Source organism: Rhamphochromis sp. 'chilingali' (assembly GCF_963969265.1).
Source record: "Rhamphochromis sp. 'chilingali' genome assembly, chromosome: 12".
NCBI classification, from domain to species: Eukaryota; Metazoa; Chordata; class Actinopteri; order Cichliformes; family Cichlidae; genus Rhamphochromis; species Rhamphochromis sp. 'chilingali'.
This window is the reverse complement of record NC_137939.1, coordinates 3,038,266-3,060,338: the sequence shown is the minus strand read 5'-3', so window position 1 is coordinate 3,060,338 and position 22,073 is coordinate 3,038,266. Positions and strand designations below refer to the sequence as shown.

The following is a 22,073-nucleotide window of genomic DNA, read 5'->3' as shown; positions in this document are numbered from 1 at the left end:
ATGTTCATTAGGACGAGTGAAATGATGTACTTGTGGCTGACTGGCATAATGGAGATGAGAATATATGTGAAACTCAAGACCTGATTAGACTACTGAGGTTTAATCTTGTGTTATTGCCCCACCTTCTTCAAAAACAAGCGAGCCTATTAAGCACAGGAAGTGCCCGACAACGCCCAACATGTCTGCTTAATGCTAATTAGAACATTTTGCAGAGGAAGGATGGGTGGGATCTTCTCTCTAATGGGTAACAGGGGGTTACACATCACAACAGCGCTGCAGTGGTTAAACTTTACTAATGATGGCAGTACTAACAGCATAATGCAAAATGTTTGAGTTATTTGCATTTTCTAGGCAAAATGCCTCAAAGCAAAGCTTGAATATTTAAAGGAGCTGCTAAATCGACTCGGTCGACTCGGCTTGTTTGATACACGACCTGTTGGTGGCTAATTTTCAGCAACGTTGTAGCAAAGCAGAAATGACCTTGCCCTCGGATCTCAACACAATGCTGCTCACTCTCCGGTCTCTCTGTGATTGAATGACTTTTGATGGTGCCCGTTGACATCCCAGTGGTGATAATAGTTTTTAAAAGCACTCAAACACCGTGAAGGTTCATCTCAGCCCAGCTGCGAGCAGCCATCCCAGGCATGACCTTTGACCCTGTCAAATGAAGCAGGTAACAGGGATGGGATTGGATCACTGACAGCTGCACAGCAGACGCCCTGAAGAAGTGAAATCAGACATCTGCTTCAATGACAGTCTCTTGCTCCTGTGATAATGGAGCGACCACGAGGCTTCATGCTGTGTACACAGTGTGGAAGCTGTGTGTGTGTATGCGAGTGTGTTAGTGGGGCTGAGTGGGGCTTCAGTCTGGGCGGCATGTTTGGGTGGCAGGGTTGGCCTCGTTACATGGCAACCTCGCAGCCTCAGTCTCATGTGACAGTCATTTCTTCACCATTCCCATCCCATTATAGTGTTCCCCTTTACTGCTCCTCCTCAACAGGACTGGAATATTCCTCTGCAAGCTTTGCCTCCTCCTGACTAAAGCCCACTGGACCATGCCCTTTTATCTTTTTGATATCCTCTGTCAGACCACTCCAAGTGTCTGTCTGTCCTCTTTCCTTTCTGTCGGTCTGGTCATGCATTACAAGCTTCTTTTGTGTGTATCCCTGTGCATGCGTGTGTGTGCGTGCATGTAGCAAACTCCCTTGGTGAACTGTGATTGGCAGAATGACAAGGTATAGCATGCCTAATCATTAATCAGCGTCTTGCTTTGCTCCACACAGCGCTCCCTTGCCATCTCCTTGAATGCTAGGCAAGCTCCCACTTTAGATTACATTAACACCAGTATTAATACCCTGACTAGTCCTGCTTTATTCATCCCCCTCTAATGGTATTTTGGAGAGGCCGATTTAAGACCGGATCACTGTAATTGGCTCCCTGTTTCCTAAGAACAACAACAACTAAAGAGGCTTTAAGCCGACAGAAGGACTGAAGAAGAAGAGGACTATCAAGAAAGTGAATGATGCACACTGATTTGAAGATCTTGCACATGTGTGTCTATGTGTGTGAGTGGATGGATTAGCGTCACAGCTGTCACCCTTTGTCATCCCTCCTCTCCTCCCTCACATCTCTCCACCCATCCCATCAACCTTTGCTCCCCCCTCTTTTACTCTGCCTCTCTCTGTCTCACCCCTCCCTTGCTCCCCTCCTCAATCCCACTTTCCACTTTTTATCCTTGCTAAAGTCTTCCACCTACTTCACCCCTCCTCCCCCTTCTCTCTCCATGTTTTCCATTCTTCTGACAAAGCAAGCAAGTGAGTTTAATGGCTCATTTAATCCCAATGCTGTTAGTTTAAACAGCCTAACTAAAGACTTCTGTTTGGTCTTTAATTTAATCTGAATAGATCTTTTGATGTAGACAAATCCCACATTCCTGTGTCCTTTTGTAGGATATTGTTCAGTGCAATCTCTGCTGAGTGACACAAAATCCACAATAAACACATGACCAGCAATTATCCACTAGATACAAGAAAATGACCGATAATCACCACTCTCTATCGTCCTCCCACCCACCACGCTCTTCATGCTCTTCATCTCCTCTTCTCTCTGACCTTCCCCCCACTCCCCAAGGTCACTCATCACTCTGCTGTGGCAGTGCCAGCAAACAACGGTGAGCGGAGCCAAAACTCCTTCGATCAGGCTGCAGAGCTGCCAGATCAGCCCCTCTCTCTATTATCGCCACTTTCTTTTGTCTCACACGCACGTCTTAATCATGGCGTGCTATAACAGCTCTTTGTGTGTGATACTGAGTAGTGTAAACAGTCAGCGGGCTGCGCCACGTGGTGCCGCGGGGGAGGACAGCCTGCATGTTGTGGCGAGGACCGACTCCAAGGATACAGATGGAGAATAGATAGACTAAAAGGAAGGGGTGGTTTTCCTTACTCACCAGGACTGATAGCATCTTTATCGCATACTTAGCACAATACTATCACCCCAGTACACTACAAACTGTTCAGTTCATGCAGTGCAGCCCTGACCAGTCAACCTAATTATCAATTATTTGTTTGTCTGTCTTGCGTATCGTCAGATTTATCACTTCATCACTCTGCATTTGTCTGTCTGCAGCCCATCTGGGTGCTGGGAGGCTCTGTTCAGCTTCTTGTTGTGGTATTCAGCCCATCTGTCCTGCTGACTGGCCTCTCAATACGGGCCACTGGTCATGCAATTAAAACCAAATAGTTTTTTTCTTTTTTTCTTAATAGGAACAGGTTGGGCGATAGGCTGGCTGGTGTTTTTTTTTTGTTTTGTTTTTTCGATGGGATGAGCATTGTTGACTGATTGGTTTGTTAACTCTATGTCTCAGTCTGTCTGTTGATCTAACCACATGGCTCTGGGTATTTTTTCTTTCATTCTGACACATGGCCTCTCTGTGCATGTCCTTCCCTTTTTTCCTCTCTATCTTTCAGAGCAGAGACCAGCAGGAGGGCGTGGACCTGGTTTGAAGAACACTGAAGGAGAGGGGAAAACAGAGGGAGAGGACAAGAAGATCAAAGGCATAGGAGGCAAAGCCAAAGCCTCTTGCACAAGAAACATAGCCTCACACTTGCACGAGTCTGTGTGTGAGTGAAGCTGCTCTCTGTGTGCATTTTACTGTAAGTGTGTGAGCAGGTGGGACTTTGATGGGACAGTGAGCAATGCCTGACACGCAGCGACAGCAGGTTGGCAGTAGGGGGCAGTGCTCCAGCTGCCTCCTCCCCCTTGTCCTCATCCTTCTCTCCCTTGCAACCCAGCCCAGCCAAGCAGCCATAAATATTCCCCCCAATTGTGAGTACTGATTCATAATATTCCTATTAGTGGGTTGTGAATGCTTCCATGTGGTTCAAAGATCTATTTGTTGTGGTAATTACATTGTTGCCTCATCAAAGGGCTCTAATAATAATCTTTTATCATGATTAATTAGTGCAAATGAGCTGAATGAACACGCGTTTCTCTTTCAGTAACCTCAGTATTCAGTGTTACAGAGCTCCGTTATGCTGTAAATACATAACAGGACACTAGTATTTAGAGCTGGGGTTTCTTTGGTTAGGCCTCCTTTGTGCCTGTGTGGCGTCTAATTGCTTTGCAGTTGATCCTCCCCTACTGTATTGATTAGTCCTACTATTGATCTGGTTTCTATGGTGCAAACCAGAATCTGATTGGGGAGTAATTCAATCAACAGTTGAGTTATACAACAAAAAATCCAGTGATGTTTATCCTCACTCACCTCCTCGATGTAATATGTGGGCATTAGAAATACAGCTGAGTTTGTGGCCCCACAGGGAAATTGATCTTCATCTTCTCTGCTGCTGTCAACCTGCCCACAAAGCTCCAGCAGAGAGACAGAGAGAGGATATTTCCTCCACTGCTGCTTTTGTTGTTAACTCTTTATCTAAGACTACTTGCAGTGAGTCACAGCCGCCTACACTAATTTCAAAAGTGCCTGTATACAAACACATGCGCATCCCTCAAATGCTGATGAATGCATTAAATCTACCCATATGGGTCCCCGAGGAGGCTAGGTGACAGCGAGGTGAGAGGGTTGAAGGGATGAAGGGAGGATGATGGTGAGGAGGAAGAGGAGGAGGGAGGAGCAGGTCAGAGATGCAAAAGGTCAAGGTGTCTGGTGCCTTCAATTAGGAAGCCTGTGCCATGTCAATAAGAGTCACTGAGAATGAATGATTAGGATCAATAAATGGCATACCTTAGGATCTGTGTCAAGGAGACAAGGGTTAAAACCTACGCCCTATTAAAGGAGATATTACACCGCTGCATTGTTCATATGTGATAAATACTATTCAATGCGATCTATCTATCTATCTATCTATCTATCTATCTATCTATCTATCTATCATTAAAATATTTTCCTTCATTTCCTTGACTCTGCCCACCACTGTGGACTAACAGACCGCATAAGAGATCGTAAGTGCTTTTACGTTTATTGATGTCTTAATGTGGATGCTGGCAATGTTTACTGCAAACACTTTAACCGTACATTTAATTTATTAGCATGTTTTTGTTTTCCATCCAACACGCATCAAACAAAATATACTTCAGTGCTGAACTTAAATGAGTCCTGGCATCTGTGTGCCCTTTCAGTGTTATGCTGCTAGTGTCTGTGTTTTATCCTGCGTTTGTGATCGCATGTGAGGACGTGTGTGTTTTATTTTCAACAAGCACCTGCGTGTAGGTTTGGGTGTGTATATGTGTTTAGCCTCATTGGCTCCCGGTAGGTGGAATTCCTGCAGGAGAAGGGAGGAGGAAGTTTGAAGAGCTGCTGTCGGTTAGGAGGCAGCAGGGCTGTCAGATCAAAGACGCGAGGAAATAAAGAGGAGTTAAAGCACTAAGCACCAGCTCCTCTCCTCCTCTTCTGCCAATAATGGAGCAACGCCCGCAGCCCAAACTTCAATTTGATCAGCTGAGGAAATGGGCTTATTTCCCTGCATCACTGGGAATCCTTTCATTAAATTTCTGCAGTCTCCCTATCCGTCTCTTTCCAAATCTCTGCAAACTTGCCCCTTGTTTTTTTTGTTCCCTCTCTGTCTCTGCGTCTTTTTGCTCAGTTTTTCTGCCGCACTGCATGTGCTCTCTCTTTGCTGCACGTTCATCTATCTCCGCTGTCTGCTTAGCTCTCCATCTTCATCGCCTTTTTCTCATCTACCGCGCCCCCCCTCTGTCCTGTGCCTTCCTTTACCCATTTACCTACATAATATAAATTTATCTCTGGCTGCAGCGCTGTCTCTTTCCTTTAAAGTCAAATTAAAGACTCTACTCACAAGTATCAAGCTGTGGCTTCTGTTCCACTGCAAAGAAGAACAGTGTGAATAGTTCCTGAAGATATGATATGAGAAAAACATTTAAATTTGAATTGATTTCAAGAACTATATAACACAGTACTGTGGTTTATAACATATGTTAAAGACATGTTGGTGTTGTGCCCAGCAAGTTGTTTTTTTGTGCATATGTAAATGCCGCATGTGCTTTATGGCTGCTGTGCACAGCAATGATAAAGAAAGGGAAACCTGTTCATTTGCTCTTTAAAAAATCCCTGCTTCATTTCCAAGCCCACTTTTTCCTCCCTCTTTCTGTCTCAGTCTCACAGGGGACACTGTGCTATATACCTCTTTTATATGAACTCTTCCTCTTACATTATGCTGTATCAATTTTCTCTCATCTCAACCCATTTATTCCTCCTGCTCTCTTGCTCTTTACTCTTTCCCTTGGCCTACATTTCATCTCCATCTCAGGGGACTCTTTTTAAGAGATATTGACTATATAGTTTTCTGCAGCTGTTAAAATATGGAAATAAGTGGTGTCTCTAGTTATTCTGTGCTATTTGCTATGAGTCTGAGATGCGTCTTATGCAATCTGTGTGTTAAAGCTAGAGATATAGCAGCATGCATCATGGACACTCATCATGTGAATTTAACAAAGCAAAGCCTGCAAGTCAGTTTGGGGTGTGTGCATTTACATGTCTGTGTTGTGACTCGACTAACTATGACTTTTGATGTATGCAGTCAAGAGGCCTCCAGTGATCAAAACACAGCCGGAGTCTGTCACCGTATTTAGCACTGAAGACTTCGTCATGAACTGTGAAGCCTCTGGCAACCCTTCACCCATGTTAGTCAACACACACACACACACACACACACACACACACACACACACACACACACACACACACACACACACACACACACACACACACACACACACACACACAAACATAAAGATCATGATTTGATTACGAATGAAAATGCTATATTATTCACAGGGGAGACCAACTATTGGTTATCTGGAACGGTGACCTTCCGTCTCCTTGTTCAGCTGACATCTACATATTAGCATTACATGAGAGCACAGCTTCTCCTAGTCAGATTTCTTGTTCCATTTGGGGATAAATGTCATTAAGCCCTCGAGCAATATTTTCAAAGTGTCTTAGCTGCTCTGAAGTGGAAAAGTGCTCCGATTGCCAAGGAAAAGATGAATATCACAATTATAGCACGAGTCTGACTGGGGCATCTTGTGTAAATTTTGCAGCTATTCATTTGTGCCCTTAAATTAAGCAAAATGTAAGGACACCCTATTTGTGTCATTTTGTGTCATCAAAGGGACAGAATATTTGAAAGAAGAAAAATTCAGGCTCTTCTGTTTTTTGTTTTAGCTTCCGATGGGCAAAGGACGGGGAAGACTTTGACCCAGGCAGTGACCCGGAGCTGAAGGTCTCTGAAAGCTCTGGCTCATTCGCATTCTACACACTTAGCAACACCATGGACACACTGAACAAGTACAAAGGCAAATACGTTTGCTACGCATCCAATGAGCTGGGGACAGCTGTGTCTAACGAGGCCATACTGAACACGGATGGTAAGAGCACGTCGACGACTCGTGAACCACCGACCGCTTGTTGAAAGATATAGCCGTGAAATATTTGCCCCAATTTGTAATTGTTTGTCCTTGCCCTCGAGGCAAGAACAACATCATTGAAATACTATCAAAGATATAAAACATCTCTATGCTAAAGAGCAAACTGCATCACACCAGAGGAATTACAAATCTCTTAAATGTCATTTCCTGTTAGCTCTCCTATAAATGCCTTCAAGGTTCAGTTTTGAAGCAAGCTGCGGTATTTGTTGATTTATATATGGTTGATTTAAAAAGCTGTGAATGGAGACAGTGCTTTTCCTGCTTTATACAGCGCTCATCTGTTAGCAGATGGGGCTCACACTGAGAGCTAAGAGTATTGCCACCTGGAACATAATTAGACGCAATAACGTGATAATCATATACACAATCATCCACACACATACATGGGGACCCCTGAGCAAAAGTAAAGAGTACCTCTGCACATCCATCTACCTGAGTGACTGGCTCTCTCCTGGACGACCTCATCCCTCCACAGTTTCCCTGACAACGGTTTCCCCAGAAACGCTCTTGAGTTGATGTCATGTGAAGAAGCACTCTTCAGTAGCTCCTGTGAGGTTATCAACGGATGGGAGGAGGGAAAGCAAACATGTATCACTCACAAATTAAGTCTTCTACAAGACAAAAATAAAACAAACAATGGTTCTGTTTCTGTTTTTGTAGAATCATCAGAAGTCAGTATTTTTAATGTTGCATAACAGCAGAAGAAGCTGATGCACATCAGCTGAAGAGCAAATGTTACTAGAAAAATTGTAACTCTATTGATCTCAATAGATATACCGATAACACATATTATACCACTTTTACATAGATACATGTACAACAATCAACACACCAGACTGCAGTCTAATAGTAGCACAGACAAATTATAGTTATGTGAAGACTAATTAAATGCATGTACACACAGCACTACAGTGGCATGGTGGTACGCACTGTTGTCTTACAGACTCCTCCCACAGTCATGTATGGTTTGGTGACTGGTAATTCTAAATTGCTCATAGTGTGAGTGTGAATGGTTGTCTGTCTGTGTTAGCCCTCCAACAGACCGCCTACCTGTTCAAGGCGCACCCCACCTCTCACTTGATGGCAGCTAGGATAGACTCTAACGCCCAATGACCAAGAAGTGAATAAGTGGAAGAAAATGGTTGTAAGCATGTAGGCACAACAGTTGAGATATCCATAATCCCAATAAACAAGACAACTTATTGAAGCCCCACAATACGCTCTCCACGTGTTATACCCAATAGGCCTGTTTTTAGAAATGTTTCTGACAATAGAGAATCTCCCTTTGCTGTTATTAATGCAACTCTTGTGCTAAGAAGTCCTTAATCTCAATTTGCATGCTATGTTACCCACATACTGAAATAACCAAGGGCGTTTTATCAGGTCGACTACATATGTGGTCTTGCGTGAGAATCTGCCCAGCAGCTTAGTTTTTTAGGCCTGTCTGTGGATGTGAGACGTGACCTTAAAGTTCACACAGTAAAAAAAGAATGTCTGTGGGGGAAGGAAAGAAGTGAAATTTGTCTTAATAAACATGCCGGACAGATTACTGGACTGCTTCATAGCCAGCTCTCAGCTGACAGTGTTGACAATGAGCAGGATGTTTTCTGCTTATTCGAGCAGCTGGAAAATAGGCAACAGGCAGTGATCAAAACACCACGAGCTCTTTTGCAACACTCCTTTCCAGAGATTCTTCTCACAAAATCTTTAGAATTACTTTCCTTTAAATTTCAGAACTCTTAATCTGTTTGGCTCATCCACAGACACTGCTATAGTTTGTCTGTTAAACATTAGTTTTAATTATTATTTCTGTAGCTGTGTCATGATTTGAAATAGGATGTAAAATTTTGCTATGCATTCATAATTAATAAGAAAAGATACACAGCTTTGAAGGGAACCATCAGTTTTTTTTCCTGTTAGAGCCATCACAGAATGATTTTTACAATCACCAACTACTTCCACCTGTAAACTTGTTTTGTTTTTACCAATTTGGAAAATGTCTCTATTTTCACACACAGATAAGGAGCACATTGTCCTGGGATAATGGAAAAGTTGGTCATGTTTCACATCAAATGTGTACAATTTCATTGAAAACAAGGACTCTCTAATAAGAGAAAGTTTACTACATATCAGTTTATTTGTGTTTTTAATATGATGTATTTTTAAAAAACCAAGTATTTTTTATAATTAAAAGAATGCATCTGACATATAACTGAGTACAACTTCCAAGACAAAAATGTTTCTAATTTATGCATATCAATGTTTTGCATATAAGCCAAATGATGAACAGCGTGTCATTTACTACCACGGACACTCCAGCCTGAAACACGCTGCACAAAACTCACCTCACAAGAATGAAGCATAACTCATCCTCTTACCTGCAGCAATATCATATGCCTGGGATACATAGCATTTATAAATAATCAAATATAGTAAAGTAATGTTTATATTTGTTGTTGTTGCAAGTTGACAACGTAAAAAATTACACGTTGACATGAAGATAAATTCATATATTCAAGTGATCCTTCTAAGCCTGAACCTGTGAGAACTTTATCACTAGGACCAGCTCTTTATGATCAACACCAGCTCATATAAAATTACAGTATTTCCTGGAATATAATATTGTTTTACACGTGTACAGTAAAGCTGATTTTGCCGTTTTTGTAGTGCGACTGACCCGCACTGTATTCGTTGTTCACGATGACTTGTGTAAGATTGTCTCGTTGAACATCTATATGAGCTCGTCCATCACCTACGTGTTTACTAAGACCTTTTTTCTGTCTTGCCTCCCTTTAAGTTCCCCCCTCCCAGCAGAAAGATAAAAAGGTTGATGAGACGGCTGACGAGGGAAAAAGTTTTATTCTGAAGTGTAACCCCCCACAAAGTTCTATGGAGCCTATCATTCACTGGATGGACTTAAGTGAGTACATTATCTGTCCATCTCTCTGCTTCCATTACATGCTTCCTGTCTCCAAGATTTTGTTGTGCATTTACCACTTCAGAGAAAGCAAGTTAGCAATTTATTTCTGCATCGAGACATCAACATTTCTGCAACATTTTTCCTCTAGTGCTTTTTTACAATCCATGCAGGATCTACATTTTTCAGTTCCTCTCATCCTGTTGCATCCGTATCTCCTGCCCAATCTATATCCTGCTGTTAATAAGCTCCTCTGTTATTGTAATTTTTTCCAATTCTTTTAAGCAGTTTCAATCATTTTGTCAACATTTTTCTCACTCCTTTTACTTCTTTCAGGGTTACGTCATATCGACCTTAGTAAGCGGGTGATGGCGGGGAAGGACGGCAATCTGTACTTTGCCAATCTGGAAAGTTCGGACAGCAGGGATGACTACACGTGCAATGTCCAGTACCTGGCAACACGCACGATTCTGGCAAAAGAGCCCACCTCTCTGACAGTCACCCAATGTGAGTTTTGTTGAAGATTATCTAAACTCATCTGACTCAGATTAAGCTGATAAGATAAGATAAGATAACCTTTATTAGTCCCACACGTGGGAAATTTGATCTAACCTGAATTAAGGGTGGGTTCCAGTTAACAACAGCTTTATTCAAAATGTAAACCAAAATAAAATGTCAAGGTCTTAAGGAATAAGAAAATTCAAGGCAATTTAGTTTACATTGGTGATTTTCTGATTGTGTGTAAAACAGGATCAGAAACAACAAAACAACAATTGATCATCAGGTAATCGATTCGATGGCTTCTCTGTGGTTGAAACATGTCTTTCAGAACAGTAAATGTGAGTCTCATTGTGGTGCTAGATAGAAAATAAATCAGAGGATCCCAGTCAGTCTGGCCTAATGTCTGGAAATCTGGCTTATCTGTACCAGCGTTCCTTGAATCCTACAACTATTGATACACTCAGAACTTTAAACAGGAGTTTAAATTATTCTCCAAGCGCGTATCATGGTTGTAAAAGTCATTCAGTTACGGAGCTGTTTTGAAAAATAACCAGTTTACATTCATACACCTCTTAAAATCTAACTTCTTTCATTCTTAAGGACATAAATGCTACATTTAAATGCCATATGCAGTATATTAGTTGAGGCCACATAATTAAACTACACATCACCATGTGGTGGCATGTTGTGCTGACCGAAGCAGTGACCAAATCCAGTAGGTCCCACTGAACCAGCAGGGGGTCTTCCTCTGCTCAGCCCATATTATAATGAGATTCAGCTCACACTGTGATGTGGCTGCCAGCAAGTGCGACCCAACTAGAGGTCAGAAAGATGAGCACATGTTAACATGAGACCTCTGTGTGTGTAGAGAGTCTAGATGATGATGTTTTGTTAGAAAGCTAAAGTCTATCAACATGAATCCATGCCCTGCATCTCTACTTGTGTTCTTCAGAGTCTTTAAAGTGGTTGCTGTGTCAGCAGCAGAGCAATCTAAAAAAATGACCCATGCATATGTATGAGTGTTTCTCTTTGTCTTTGTGGTTCCTCCTCTCTTTGTCCAGCCAACTCGGTACTGCGGAACAGAAGGCCCCAAATGATGAGACCTACTGGACATCACAGCACGTACCATGCCCTGAGGGGACAGACACTAGACCTGGAGTGCATCGTCGAAGGCCTGTGAGTGTCTCAGCGTGCACATGTGTGTGCGCTTCCAACCCCTTTAATTGGAAAACTTAAGCCTTCAATCTTACCTGTCTCTCATCCATCCACCCCACCCTACGCATTATTCCATTATGTCTTTTGCTTCTTCCTGCCAACTCTGCTTCCTGCTGCCATCTTGTCTTAATGGTCCTTATCATTCCTTCTGGCATTTCTCTCTCTGCCTGCTTGCTTTACTCTATGTCTACTTCCTCTCATTGTTTTTCTCTCTTCTCTTTAATCCCTCCATACATGTCATCCTTTCTAGTCCAACTCCAGAAGTGTCCTGGATGAGGAGGGATGGCGAGCTGTCAGAAACTCGGACCACCAAAGATATGTTTGACCGCCGCTTGCGCTTCACTAATATCTCGGAAAGTGACGGGGGTGAATACCAGTGTATAGCTGAGAACTCCCAAGGAAACACCAAACACATTTACATGTTGACTGTGGAAGGTATATCTCTTGCGTTTCTCTATTACACTCTCATTCCCTCACACACACATACACACATATATATATCTTGAGAGATAGTGAAAAAACACACAGCATGCTATTATTTTCCATTACATATTTCTAGGTTGATATTTTAATCTCAATATATATGATGTGGTTTGCTGACCATTAGAATGTTTTCGGGGTTTCTGTGGGTAGCTGCATAGACAGAAACCTCCCTCACTAACTTTTTTTGGAACTGCCATAAATTTGGGTTGTTAGTGAGAGCCTGTTAAAAATAACATCAGTCACAAGAGATGCCACAGAAGCAGAGACACCTTGTGGTTCACACTACACAATCAAACTGCAGAAACACCAGATCCTGCCATTTCCCCAGCTCCCCAGTGTCTTTCATAAGAATAGCTCTGCTTTGTAAACTTCCATGTTGAAACTAATGGGCTCATTTTAAAGTGCAACCTCATTTTTTTTTTAAATTCTATAAAAATGTAACACAGCTGCTTGCACAAATGTGCTTTTTTATGTTTCAAAAAAGTTTACCACTATGCTATATCGCCTCCTCTTTTAACAACACTCTGTAAACTCTTGGGCACTGAGGAGACCAATTAGTCTGAGCAAATTACAAAAACGTTTTCCAACTCCTGACTAATTAATGATGCGCCAAATGTTTGCAATGCGTGCCAGGTCCAGACTGCAGACATGACACAGAGACTGTTGTTATGTGGTTTGGCCTTATATCGCCGAATGCTTTCTCTGGGGAGGATGTTGTTTGGGTGGCAGCATATGTCACACAAAACTTTTTACATCGCCGGGCATTGATGGTACCTTCACAGATGTGCTAATTATAGTTATGTACACCCATGCCGCCAGAGATTACGGCTTTTGAACTGTTTAGTCTCTTTACGGTTTAGAGTGGAGGATTCACTTTTCATGCTTTCCAAGGAGGAATTTTTAGAATTTGAGAGGACAACTGAAATTAATGGAGAAAATGAGACTAACACAAGCTGCAGAGAAAAAATGTTACAGAATACAAACCAGGAAACGATAACACACAACAAAACACATACACTTTGCACAAGAAATTCAAAAACTGAAAGCATCAATGTAATTAACTAAAAAACTCAAAAAAACAATCCCCCAAACCAGAATTAATAATAAACAAGGGCACTCAGAGTGTGCAACTGTCCCCGAAGGTCTAAAACATCCAGGTTTTATGCTGATGTCAGCATTGGTAATATGGAAATTTAGTTTAGTGTAATCTTTTTGTGTCATTGTGAAGTCATATAATGGATATTAAGGGGCTCGTGGCTCAAGAGTTGGGAGTTCGCCTTGTAATCGGAAGGTGTAGAGCGCTTTGGGGTCCTTCGGGACTAGTAAAACGCTATACAAATACAGGCCATTTAACATATTAAAAATTAATGTTTTAAAGAGCTAAAACATGACTGGTATATTGCTTGAAAAGTCTGGAGATGGAAACTAAAGCTTTTTCCTAATTCATGTGGTCCTGAGCGTTGCCCTATTACCTTGAACCATTACATACTAAAATGGTGTATTTAATTATTTTAAACCATATGTTTGAAGCAGGACTTGAAGAAGTCTTTGGCTTCTCTAAGTTGTAAAAACTTGTGATTTTAAGATATATTCATGCAGTGTGTGATTTTGCGTAAGTGTATGACCTCTTTGTGATGTCATAGGGTTTTATATATAAAAAGTGTGTTGTGAAGCTCCCTCCATGACCTTTTTTCAATCAACAATTTTGACAAAGAGCAGTGTTGTGGTCACTTGCTTCATTTTTTTGTGCTTTTGTTGATACCTACAAGGTAGTAGAAACTCAGTCTTATAGTATTTTGCTTGTACTATTTGGAACTGATATATTCTGTCACTTGCAGCTGCACCTTATTGGATCAAGGAGCCAGTCAGTCAGCTATATGCCCCAGGTGAGACAGTCAGATTAGACTGTCAGGCAGATGGCATTCCCTCTCCTATCATCAGCTGGACCATCAACGGGGTCCCCATCTCAGGTCAGTGCACACACCTTAACATGCGCCACCACCATCTCCTGGCACTTAAGATGTACTGACAGCGTGTACTCTTTAACAGGAGTTGATAAGGACCCTAGGCGTACTCTGACAGCAAGCGGATCTCTGATCCTAGAGGATGTGAACTTTGGAGATACTGCCATCTATCAGTGTCGGGCCTCCAATAAACATGGAACCATCCTCACAAACACCAATGTTTATGTCATTGGTGAGTGCTAGTCGTTACGTGCTGTTTGTTTAACTGGATTTTGAGTTTGTTCTCTGTGTATCTCATTTGTCTTTGTGGGATGTTTCAGAGCTGCCTCCCCAGATCCTTACCGATGATGGGAATACATATGCGTATACAGAGGGCCAGAAGGCTTTACTGGAGTGTGAGACCTTTGGCTCTCCTAAACCAAAAGTGATATGGTGAGGCGGTATTGCATATTCCATCGTTTGCTGGCAGATTTTCCCATTAATACATTCTAAAAAGGTGATATTATTGCGTGGGTAGGTCTTCATGTGCATAAATTAACAGCTAAGTGTTGTTACATCTGGGCTGTGACTGTGAATTCTGTCAGTGTGGCAAATATCCAATCAGGCTTTGCTCATTGTAGTAAAACAGGAAAAGTGGTTTTTAAGTTATTAAATTTATCAGCCGCTGCAGTTGCTGAAAACCCTTTTTTTTAAAAAAAATCACCCGCCAAATTTCTGATGTGTGTGTTGGTTTTTAAATTGATGAGTGTGTGTGTCTGTGTGTGTGTGTTTCACAGGGAAAGAAACAACGGCAGCTCCTTCCTTCTAGCAGATCGCAGAGTTAACCCTCTCAGCAATGGGTGGCTCGAGATCGCTAACGTCACCCACAGCGATGACGGGATCTACACCTGCACTGTGCCAAATTCCAATTTGTCAATCAGTGTTGAGCTGGAAATATTCAGTCAGTGACACTCACATGCTTAGAGACATAGTAACTCTTGCCAACTTTATTTATTACTTGTACCTCCTGCAGCTTGTCTCAGCATTGTATTGTTTGCTTTCTTCTGCAGATAGGACCGTGATACTGTCACCCCCACAGGCTCTGAAGGTCCGGGCTGGAGAGAGAGCCATTTTCACCTGCCTGGGCCTCGTCGACCCCAGACTCGACCCTCCTTTCATTCAGTGGAGAAAGAACAACCAGAAGCTGGCTGATTCCAACAGTGATGAAAAGTGAGACATTTTTATATCTGAAAATAAAGAGGATCATTTTGGAAATCATGAAAGGATGATTATGCTTGTGAGCCATTTGTTTATTGGGGTGGGGAATGAAGAGTTAGTGGGGAAGGATGGTGATAATAAATTGTAATTCATGATGACGATGACTGTATTTCCTCAGGTATACAATGGAAGGACCGGATCTCAAAATAACTAATGTGCAGCCAGATGATGAGGGAGTGTACACCTGTGAGATCATCACAAAACTGGATGTAGCAGAAGCCAGGGGTACCCTCACCTTATGGGGTAAGACCACTGACCACATATGACCACAAACCGACAAATGTCCAAACCCTGTAAACAACAGGCCTAAAATCATTCTGTAGTTATAAACTCCACCCCCACAAAAACAAACTCATTTAAAACCTTTATTGTGCATGTAGTGCATAGGTAGTCATGCTAGTAATAATACTGATGTCCCCTATCAGATCGTCCAGACCCTCCCATCCTCCTACAGATCTCTGATCCTAAGGATCGTACTGTCACCCTCAGCTGGACTCCTGGAGATGACCACAACGGCCCAGTGACAGGTGTAGTACAAACACATATAGTTGCACACTTTTAAGCACTGACATGTACAAAACCTTATACTTCACCTAACCTTAAAAACTACATATTAAGCCTATCTCTGTCACCACAAGGAGGACACATCCTCATGACTGCAAAACCCCCACAACACAATCATACAGACATGCACAGACACAGCTGTCTTTCTCCTACTTCAGAGTATTGGATTAGACATAGAAATAGGGAAAATGGAAGAATTAGGTCAGGACATTGTCCACAGTTGCTCTTTCTCACATGAAGCACACAGCTGGAGATCTGCCATATTAGATATGTTCTTACTGCTAGAAACACAATGTTTGATTTAGGCAAGCGTGGCATCCTTTTGGGGTGGGCGGGACACATAACATGACAACCTGTAAACAGATTGTCTCTACAACAATAACAAAAATACAGACACGCACACGGTTTGAGTGCTCAAATCGCTTAGAAAAGCTAGCTATCCTTATAGCTATACAATAAATCCAGTTCAGTTGTATTTATGTAGCACCAAATCACAACAACAGTTGCCTCAAGGTGCTTATATTGTAAGGTAAAGACTCTACAATAATAGAAAGAAAACAGAGAAAACCCCAACAATCAGGTGACACCCTATGAGCAAGCTGTATGGCGACAGTGGGGAGGAAAAACTCCCCTTTTAGCAGGAAGAAACCTCTGGCAGAACCAGGTTCAGGGGAGGGGCAACCATCTGCCATGGTCGGTTCGGGGTGAGTCGAGAAAGACGGGACAAAGGCAGACACAAATGCAGCTTTATGAGTGTTGAGTGTTTAGTTATGTTTCCATTACTTCCTTGGGATAATGTCCTTTCTCCATCATTCCTTGACTTTTGTCGTAGAGTATGTGGTAGAGTTTGAGGACCACCGTTCGAATGAGAGCGTCTGGAAAATGCTGGCCAGAGTTAGCGGAAACAAAGAACGTGCCGTTCTCTCCCTGTGGCCCTTCATGTCCTACCGTTTCCGGATCATTGCCATCAATGACGTGGGCAAGAGCGACCCTAGCAAACCATCTGGAATATACAACACACCTGCTGAAGGTAAAAGCCATGGATCTGTAGCTATATGTTTATGAACTGTCACAGTAAATCCCAAACAACACTAAACCATCTTGTTTGCTAATCCCAGCTCCAGATAATAACCCTAAAGATGTCAAGAGCGAGTCCATTGAACCGAACACTCTGGTCATCAGCTGGAAGGTATATCTCTTACCTGAATGCACCATTTGGTCAAAGCGGTTACTGATAATATTTGAGAAATGGTCTTATTTGGCTGCTGCTCCCATCTTTACAGAAAATGAACAAAACCGAGGTCCACGGACCTGGCTTCAAGTACTGTGTGCAGTGGAGACAAGCAGTGGGTGGTGGGCCCGACTGGCACGAGAACAATGTAACAGAGCCGCCATTCCGTGTTGACAATGTCGGGAACTTCTCTGCGTATGAGATTAAAGTTCAGGCTTTCAATGAGATAGGGAGGGGACCTGAGCCAGACACAGTCATAGGCTACTCAGGAGAAGATGGTACTATATTTTTAAAAAAACTATTACTTTTTCAGCACACTTTTCTTTTCCTGGGATTTCTTCTACTTGGCATTCTAACCCGTCTCCTTCCTGTCTGTCATTGGCGCTCAGTTCCTTTAGAGGCCCCGATGGATGTGGGTGTTGAAATAATAAACAGCACTACAATCAAAGTGACCTGGGCACCTATAGACAAAGACACGGTCAGAGGACACCTGCTGGGATACAAGGTACTGCCCTAGTATCTCATCTGTTGTTTGGCCTGACGTATGCATGAATAATACATGAGTGGTTTTAAAGTGGAGGCAGACAGATTGTAGCTTAGTGGCGTCAGGGTACTTTGTAGTTTCAAGGTTGTAAAGCCCTTTCTCCCCCTCAAAATATATCTCACACTCTAGAAATACTCCTTTTATTTTGGTTTTTTATGATTCATGTTTTAGTAAATGCTCTGTCCCTGCTTTTAAAGTCTTAGAGAACCAAATGAGAACATCAACAGAGTCATAATATAAATGTAACTAAATGCAATAAATGTTACAGTTTTCCTCATTTGCTTGGGCTCAGTTAATGAATGAGAGCTAAACCTGTCGAAAGGATGAAGAGCATCACGAAAAGCATTTTGTTTTCTTTGTTAGGTCTTTCAAATGTTTCAGAACACTTAAACAATTGTCTCATCCCAGCTTTGTGTGTTTTGAGATTTAATTATTGTATATGTCCTTGTGTTCCAGATAGGTCACATTTCTATCATCCAGATAGTTTTTGCCTCCAAAATATGTTGGCATGTAAATCATCCATGCAGAATACTCCATATAAATGTCCAAATCTGTTGGCGTAAGCCATGAGTATGAGAATTGATTACAACAATGTTAGAGAGGAATAAGGATGTGTGGTGGTGAAGCAAGGAGAAGATGTTTCAATACCTGAGGCCAACCATCCAAAGCAAAGGACAGAGCACATGAGAGGGAAGAAGAGAGTGCAGGCAGGGTGGAGTGTCAGGGTAATTTGTGACACAAGGATAGCAGCAAGTGTGAAAGGGAAGGTCTACAAGATGGCAGTGAGACCTGCTGTGATGGATGATTTCAAAACTGTAATTTGGAAACAAAAATAATTTGGTTAGGAGCGATCAGGACGTACACGGTTAGAAATGAGAACATCAGAGCAACGGCTCAGGTTTGGACACAAAGTTAAGAGAGGAAAGACTGAGATAGTGAGGACATGTGCAGAGAAAGGAGTGGATTTATTAAATAAAGCTGCCAGGCAGGAAAAAAGAGAGGAAGACCATCAAGGATGAGGTGAAGAAGGACATGAAGAGGGTGGTGAGGATACGATGAGATAAAGGGGGATGATCCACTGTGGTGACTTGTAACAGTAGCAGCCTGAAAGAACAAGAAAGAACAGAGGATGTTTATAATTTGTTATCCTGCCAAACTGAGTTTTGGGAGATTCATCTTCAGATTCAGTGACTTCAAAACTGTTCAAAGAAATGTGCCTGAGCAACTGAGATAAACTGTAATTTTCCAAATATAAATAAAAAAATTAATCCTCATTTGTGATGTCCTCTTTTGCCAGATCCACTATACCAGGAAAGTGCATAGGAGCCACCACCGAGGCCGCAGGGCACAAGAGTTAGAAAGCACTGTGGTGGTGAAAACGGAGCCCAACGAGAAGAAGAAAGTGATCAGTGATCTGAGGCCGTTCTCCAACTACACCCTTAAGGTGACTGTATACAACATAAAGGGAGAAGGACCCTTCTCTGAGGCGCTGCCCTTTGAGACTCCAGAGGGAGGTGAGAATAAATGGGTTAAAGAGGCTAGAAATAAAGCTAGAAAAGGGAGAAGTGATGACAAAGTGGTTAAAGATGTTTTATTGCAGATGATACAAATAAGAGGTCAAGAAACATGGCAAAGGGAGAGGGAGAACTATATGCATGAAGAAAAAAGAAATGAGACTGGTAGCAAGGGGTGATGATAGTAATATCTATCATCACATCACTCTAAGTACATTATCATCATGCATTTTTTGTATTTTTGCTAGTCCCTGGTCCTCCCTTGACCCTGACCCTAGACAGCCCATCAGAGACAGAAATGACCCTCCACTGGACACCTCCTGGACAGCCCAATGGAGTGCTTATTGGATATCTGCTGCAGTACCAACAGAGTGAGCATGTGTCTATTTCAACCTTGCCAGCGAAGTGAACATTGAGTAAAATCCTTCAAGTTGGAAGTTCTTCTATGCTGCAATCAGACATTGGAAAAACGAGCAATGCATCTCCAGTGAAATCAATAGTGCTAAAAATGTCAAAAGGAAAGCATCCTAATGAGCTTATCAGTCAGTTACTTGTCACCATGAACAATACAGTATCCATACATGTGTTGACAACCAAAAAGTGATTAAATGGTTTTTTGGCACTGCTGTGGTCAGTTACAGAGAGTGATGACAGCCCCATGCAGGTGGAGACAATAGATGACCCCACAGTCACCCACATCACCCTGAAGAACCTGGACCATAAGAGCCACTACCGTTTCTACCTCAGGGGGCGGACTGCTGCTGGGGATGGAGTACCAACAACGATGAAGGGTGCCACTATGCTGGATGGAGGTATAAAGCCGATTCAGTCTTTTAATATGTAAAAGCTATTAAATTAAACAAAAATTTGATTTGCACTTGTCTGAATGCATTACAGTAGTTCCTATGAACATCAGCCTGTCTGTGGGGGAAAACGCAGTGAACTTTAGCTGGGTACCAGAAAAGAGACGCAGGAATGTTGGCTTCCAGATCCAATACCGCAACAAGAACGGTATAATATTCACACTAATCTGTGCATAAGTTACGCATCTTTGCATTCAACCTTTTAAAAGGATTATTACCTTGTGGGAGTAGCTACACAATCCTGAACAAGAAAAGAAAAAGACAGGTTTCTTGTTGTGCTTCTGCAGATGGCAATAAATGGAAGACGACAGAGAAGGTGAACTCCTCTCAGTCTTTCTACCAGATCCAGGGCTTGACTCCTGGCTCCTATTATTCTTTCCAATTTATCTACAACAACACAACCTTCTTCAAGACTGGAATCGAGACAGAAGGAACAGGTACTATGAGCCTTCATTCATCCTCTTTCCTTTTATCCCTACTGCTCTCTCCTCTGGGTTTCCCGCAGCTAAAAATATAAAGCCTGATCCTACAGAGAGTGTCTTGCAGTTCTTTCTCTGCCTGTGAAGTGCTTTCAAAGACTTTTGTGAAAAGAGAGCTTGGTTAGCCATATGAAATGATCCATTACTTGTGTTTGTTTGCTGTATTTTGCTGTATTCTTTGGTTCCCTGGTGAAATGCCAGCCTGTCAGAATGCATAATGATCTGTCTCCTTTGCTCTAGATTCTACTCCTTCTTTTATCTTGGTCTCCCTATCTGTCTCATACTTTCCATTTGCCGTGTATTTCATTCCTGCTTCCTGTTACCAAAAAAGCTCTAACTCCTCTTTCTACCACCTTCTTTTTTCCTCTCTTAAGGAGTAACAGAGATGCAGCCAAGCTTTGCAACACAGGGCTGGTTCATTGGCGTTGTGAGCGCCATTGGGCTGTTGTTGCTGATCCTGCTCATCCTCTGCTTCATTAAGAGGAGTAAAGGGGGAAAGTACTCAGGTCAGTGTGACCTACCCTAATAACTGTTTAATATTAGGAGCTATTAAACTGAAGCTTGATGAGCAGCAAGTTTTGTGTAGGCAATGCTGGCCAGTCTGGAGCCATAAAGCTGTCCGACGCTGCTGTAGAAAAAGAAGTGAAACGCTTACTGGCTTACTGCACCACAGTAAATATATTATATTGACTGGGGAGAATATTACGTGTTCTTTTAAATCAATCCCAAACAGTTTGATTAACTTTCTGATCTGAACTGTAAATATCTGTCCCATTTCACTCAACCTGCTTTCTCATGCAGCTGTCATGTCAAACATGAGACAGACCTCTAAGCTTACACTTCCTTGCTTTGACAGTAAGGAATAATCTCTGGCTCTTTCTGAAAAAGACAAAAAACGTAAAATAATGGTCCATGTCTGACTGAAAAAAAAAAACAGACTTTTAGCAATTTTCACATGAGAGAGAAGTGAAGACAAACCAAATAATAAGGCTGATGATACCTACCGCCATTCTAATTGGCTGTTATATTTTTAGAAAATCAGTGAGAACTTAAAACTATAATACAGATAAACTGATACTATCTACAGATAGTCCAGCTTTTTTGCTCCACCTAAGCATCCTTTAATAAAACTTCACTGTTGAGATCTGAGACTTACAGTGGCTTTAGATAGAAGCCAGATTAAAATCTGACTATAATGAAATCTGTCACATTCTCAGTGAAAGATAAAGAGGAGGGCCCAATGGACTCAGAAGCTCGGCCCATGAAGGATGAAACTTTCGGAGAGTACAGGTGTGTCATCTGAATGAACGCTGTTTCCTGGATGCTTTGTTACGTTTCTGCACATTGATTTCTAACACAGCCCTGATTCCCTCAGCACTGCTTGGTTTTCCTAACCCTCTCTGTTCCTTTCATTGTCACTCTCCTCCCTAATGCCTGCCCCTGTTATGCAGATCTCTAGAAAGGTATGCTGCGATATGATTTAATATCCTTAACCCACTTAATTTTTACCTCTGCCAATGCCTCACTTACCTTCTGCCTTCCCATAAACATTCAGACTAATTTTAATGTAATATATTT

The 22,073-nt window shown here is 42.1% G+C and overlaps 1 protein-coding gene across 4 annotated transcripts in view; it reads left to right on the top strand.

The window, feature by feature from the left end:
- l1cama (L1 cell adhesion molecule, paralog a) overlaps nt 1-22,073 on the top strand; it is a 42,956-nt gene that overhangs the window by 18,101 nt on the left and 2,782 nt on the right. The window contains exons 2-28 of one of the 4 annotated variants that reach the window (XM_080898049.1): nt 2,967-3,324; nt 4,444-4,458; nt 6,054-6,156; nt 6,701-6,903; nt 9,761-9,883; nt 10,217-10,387; nt 11,443-11,557; nt 11,847-12,031; nt 13,918-14,049; nt 14,129-14,275; nt 14,364-14,475; nt 14,820-14,983; nt 15,093-15,252; nt 15,419-15,543; nt 15,726-15,827; nt 16,697-16,894; nt 16,983-17,053; nt 17,148-17,373; nt 17,485-17,600; nt 18,937-19,153; nt 19,402-19,524; nt 19,789-19,965; nt 20,051-20,164; nt 20,304-20,453; nt 20,870-21,001; nt 21,713-21,785; nt 21,947-21,958. In XM_080898049.1, coding sequence (XP_080754175.1) covers nt 3,195-3,324; nt 4,444-4,458; nt 6,054-6,156; nt 6,701-6,903; nt 9,761-9,883; nt 10,217-10,387; nt 11,443-11,557; nt 11,847-12,031; nt 13,918-14,049; nt 14,129-14,275; nt 14,364-14,475; nt 14,820-14,983; nt 15,093-15,252; nt 15,419-15,543; nt 15,726-15,827; nt 16,697-16,894; nt 16,983-17,053; nt 17,148-17,373; nt 17,485-17,600; nt 18,937-19,153; nt 19,402-19,524; nt 19,789-19,965; nt 20,051-20,164; nt 20,304-20,453; nt 20,870-21,001; nt 21,713-21,785; nt 21,947-21,958 — 3,596 coding nt within the window. In that variant the 5' untranslated portion in view covers nt 2,967-3,194. The remainder of the gene's footprint in view (nt 1-2,966; nt 3,325-4,443; nt 4,459-6,053; nt 6,157-6,700; nt 6,904-9,760; nt 9,884-10,216; nt 10,388-11,442; nt 11,558-11,846; nt 12,032-13,917; nt 14,050-14,128; nt 14,276-14,363; nt 14,476-14,819; nt 14,984-15,092; nt 15,253-15,418; nt 15,544-15,725; nt 15,828-16,696; nt 16,895-16,982; nt 17,054-17,147; nt 17,374-17,484; nt 17,601-18,936; nt 19,154-19,401; nt 19,525-19,788; nt 19,966-20,050; nt 20,165-20,303; nt 20,454-20,869; nt 21,002-21,712; nt 21,786-21,946; nt 21,959-22,073) is intronic. The other 3 variants (XM_080898051.1, XM_080898050.1, XM_080898052.1) reach the window with 3 other exon arrangements.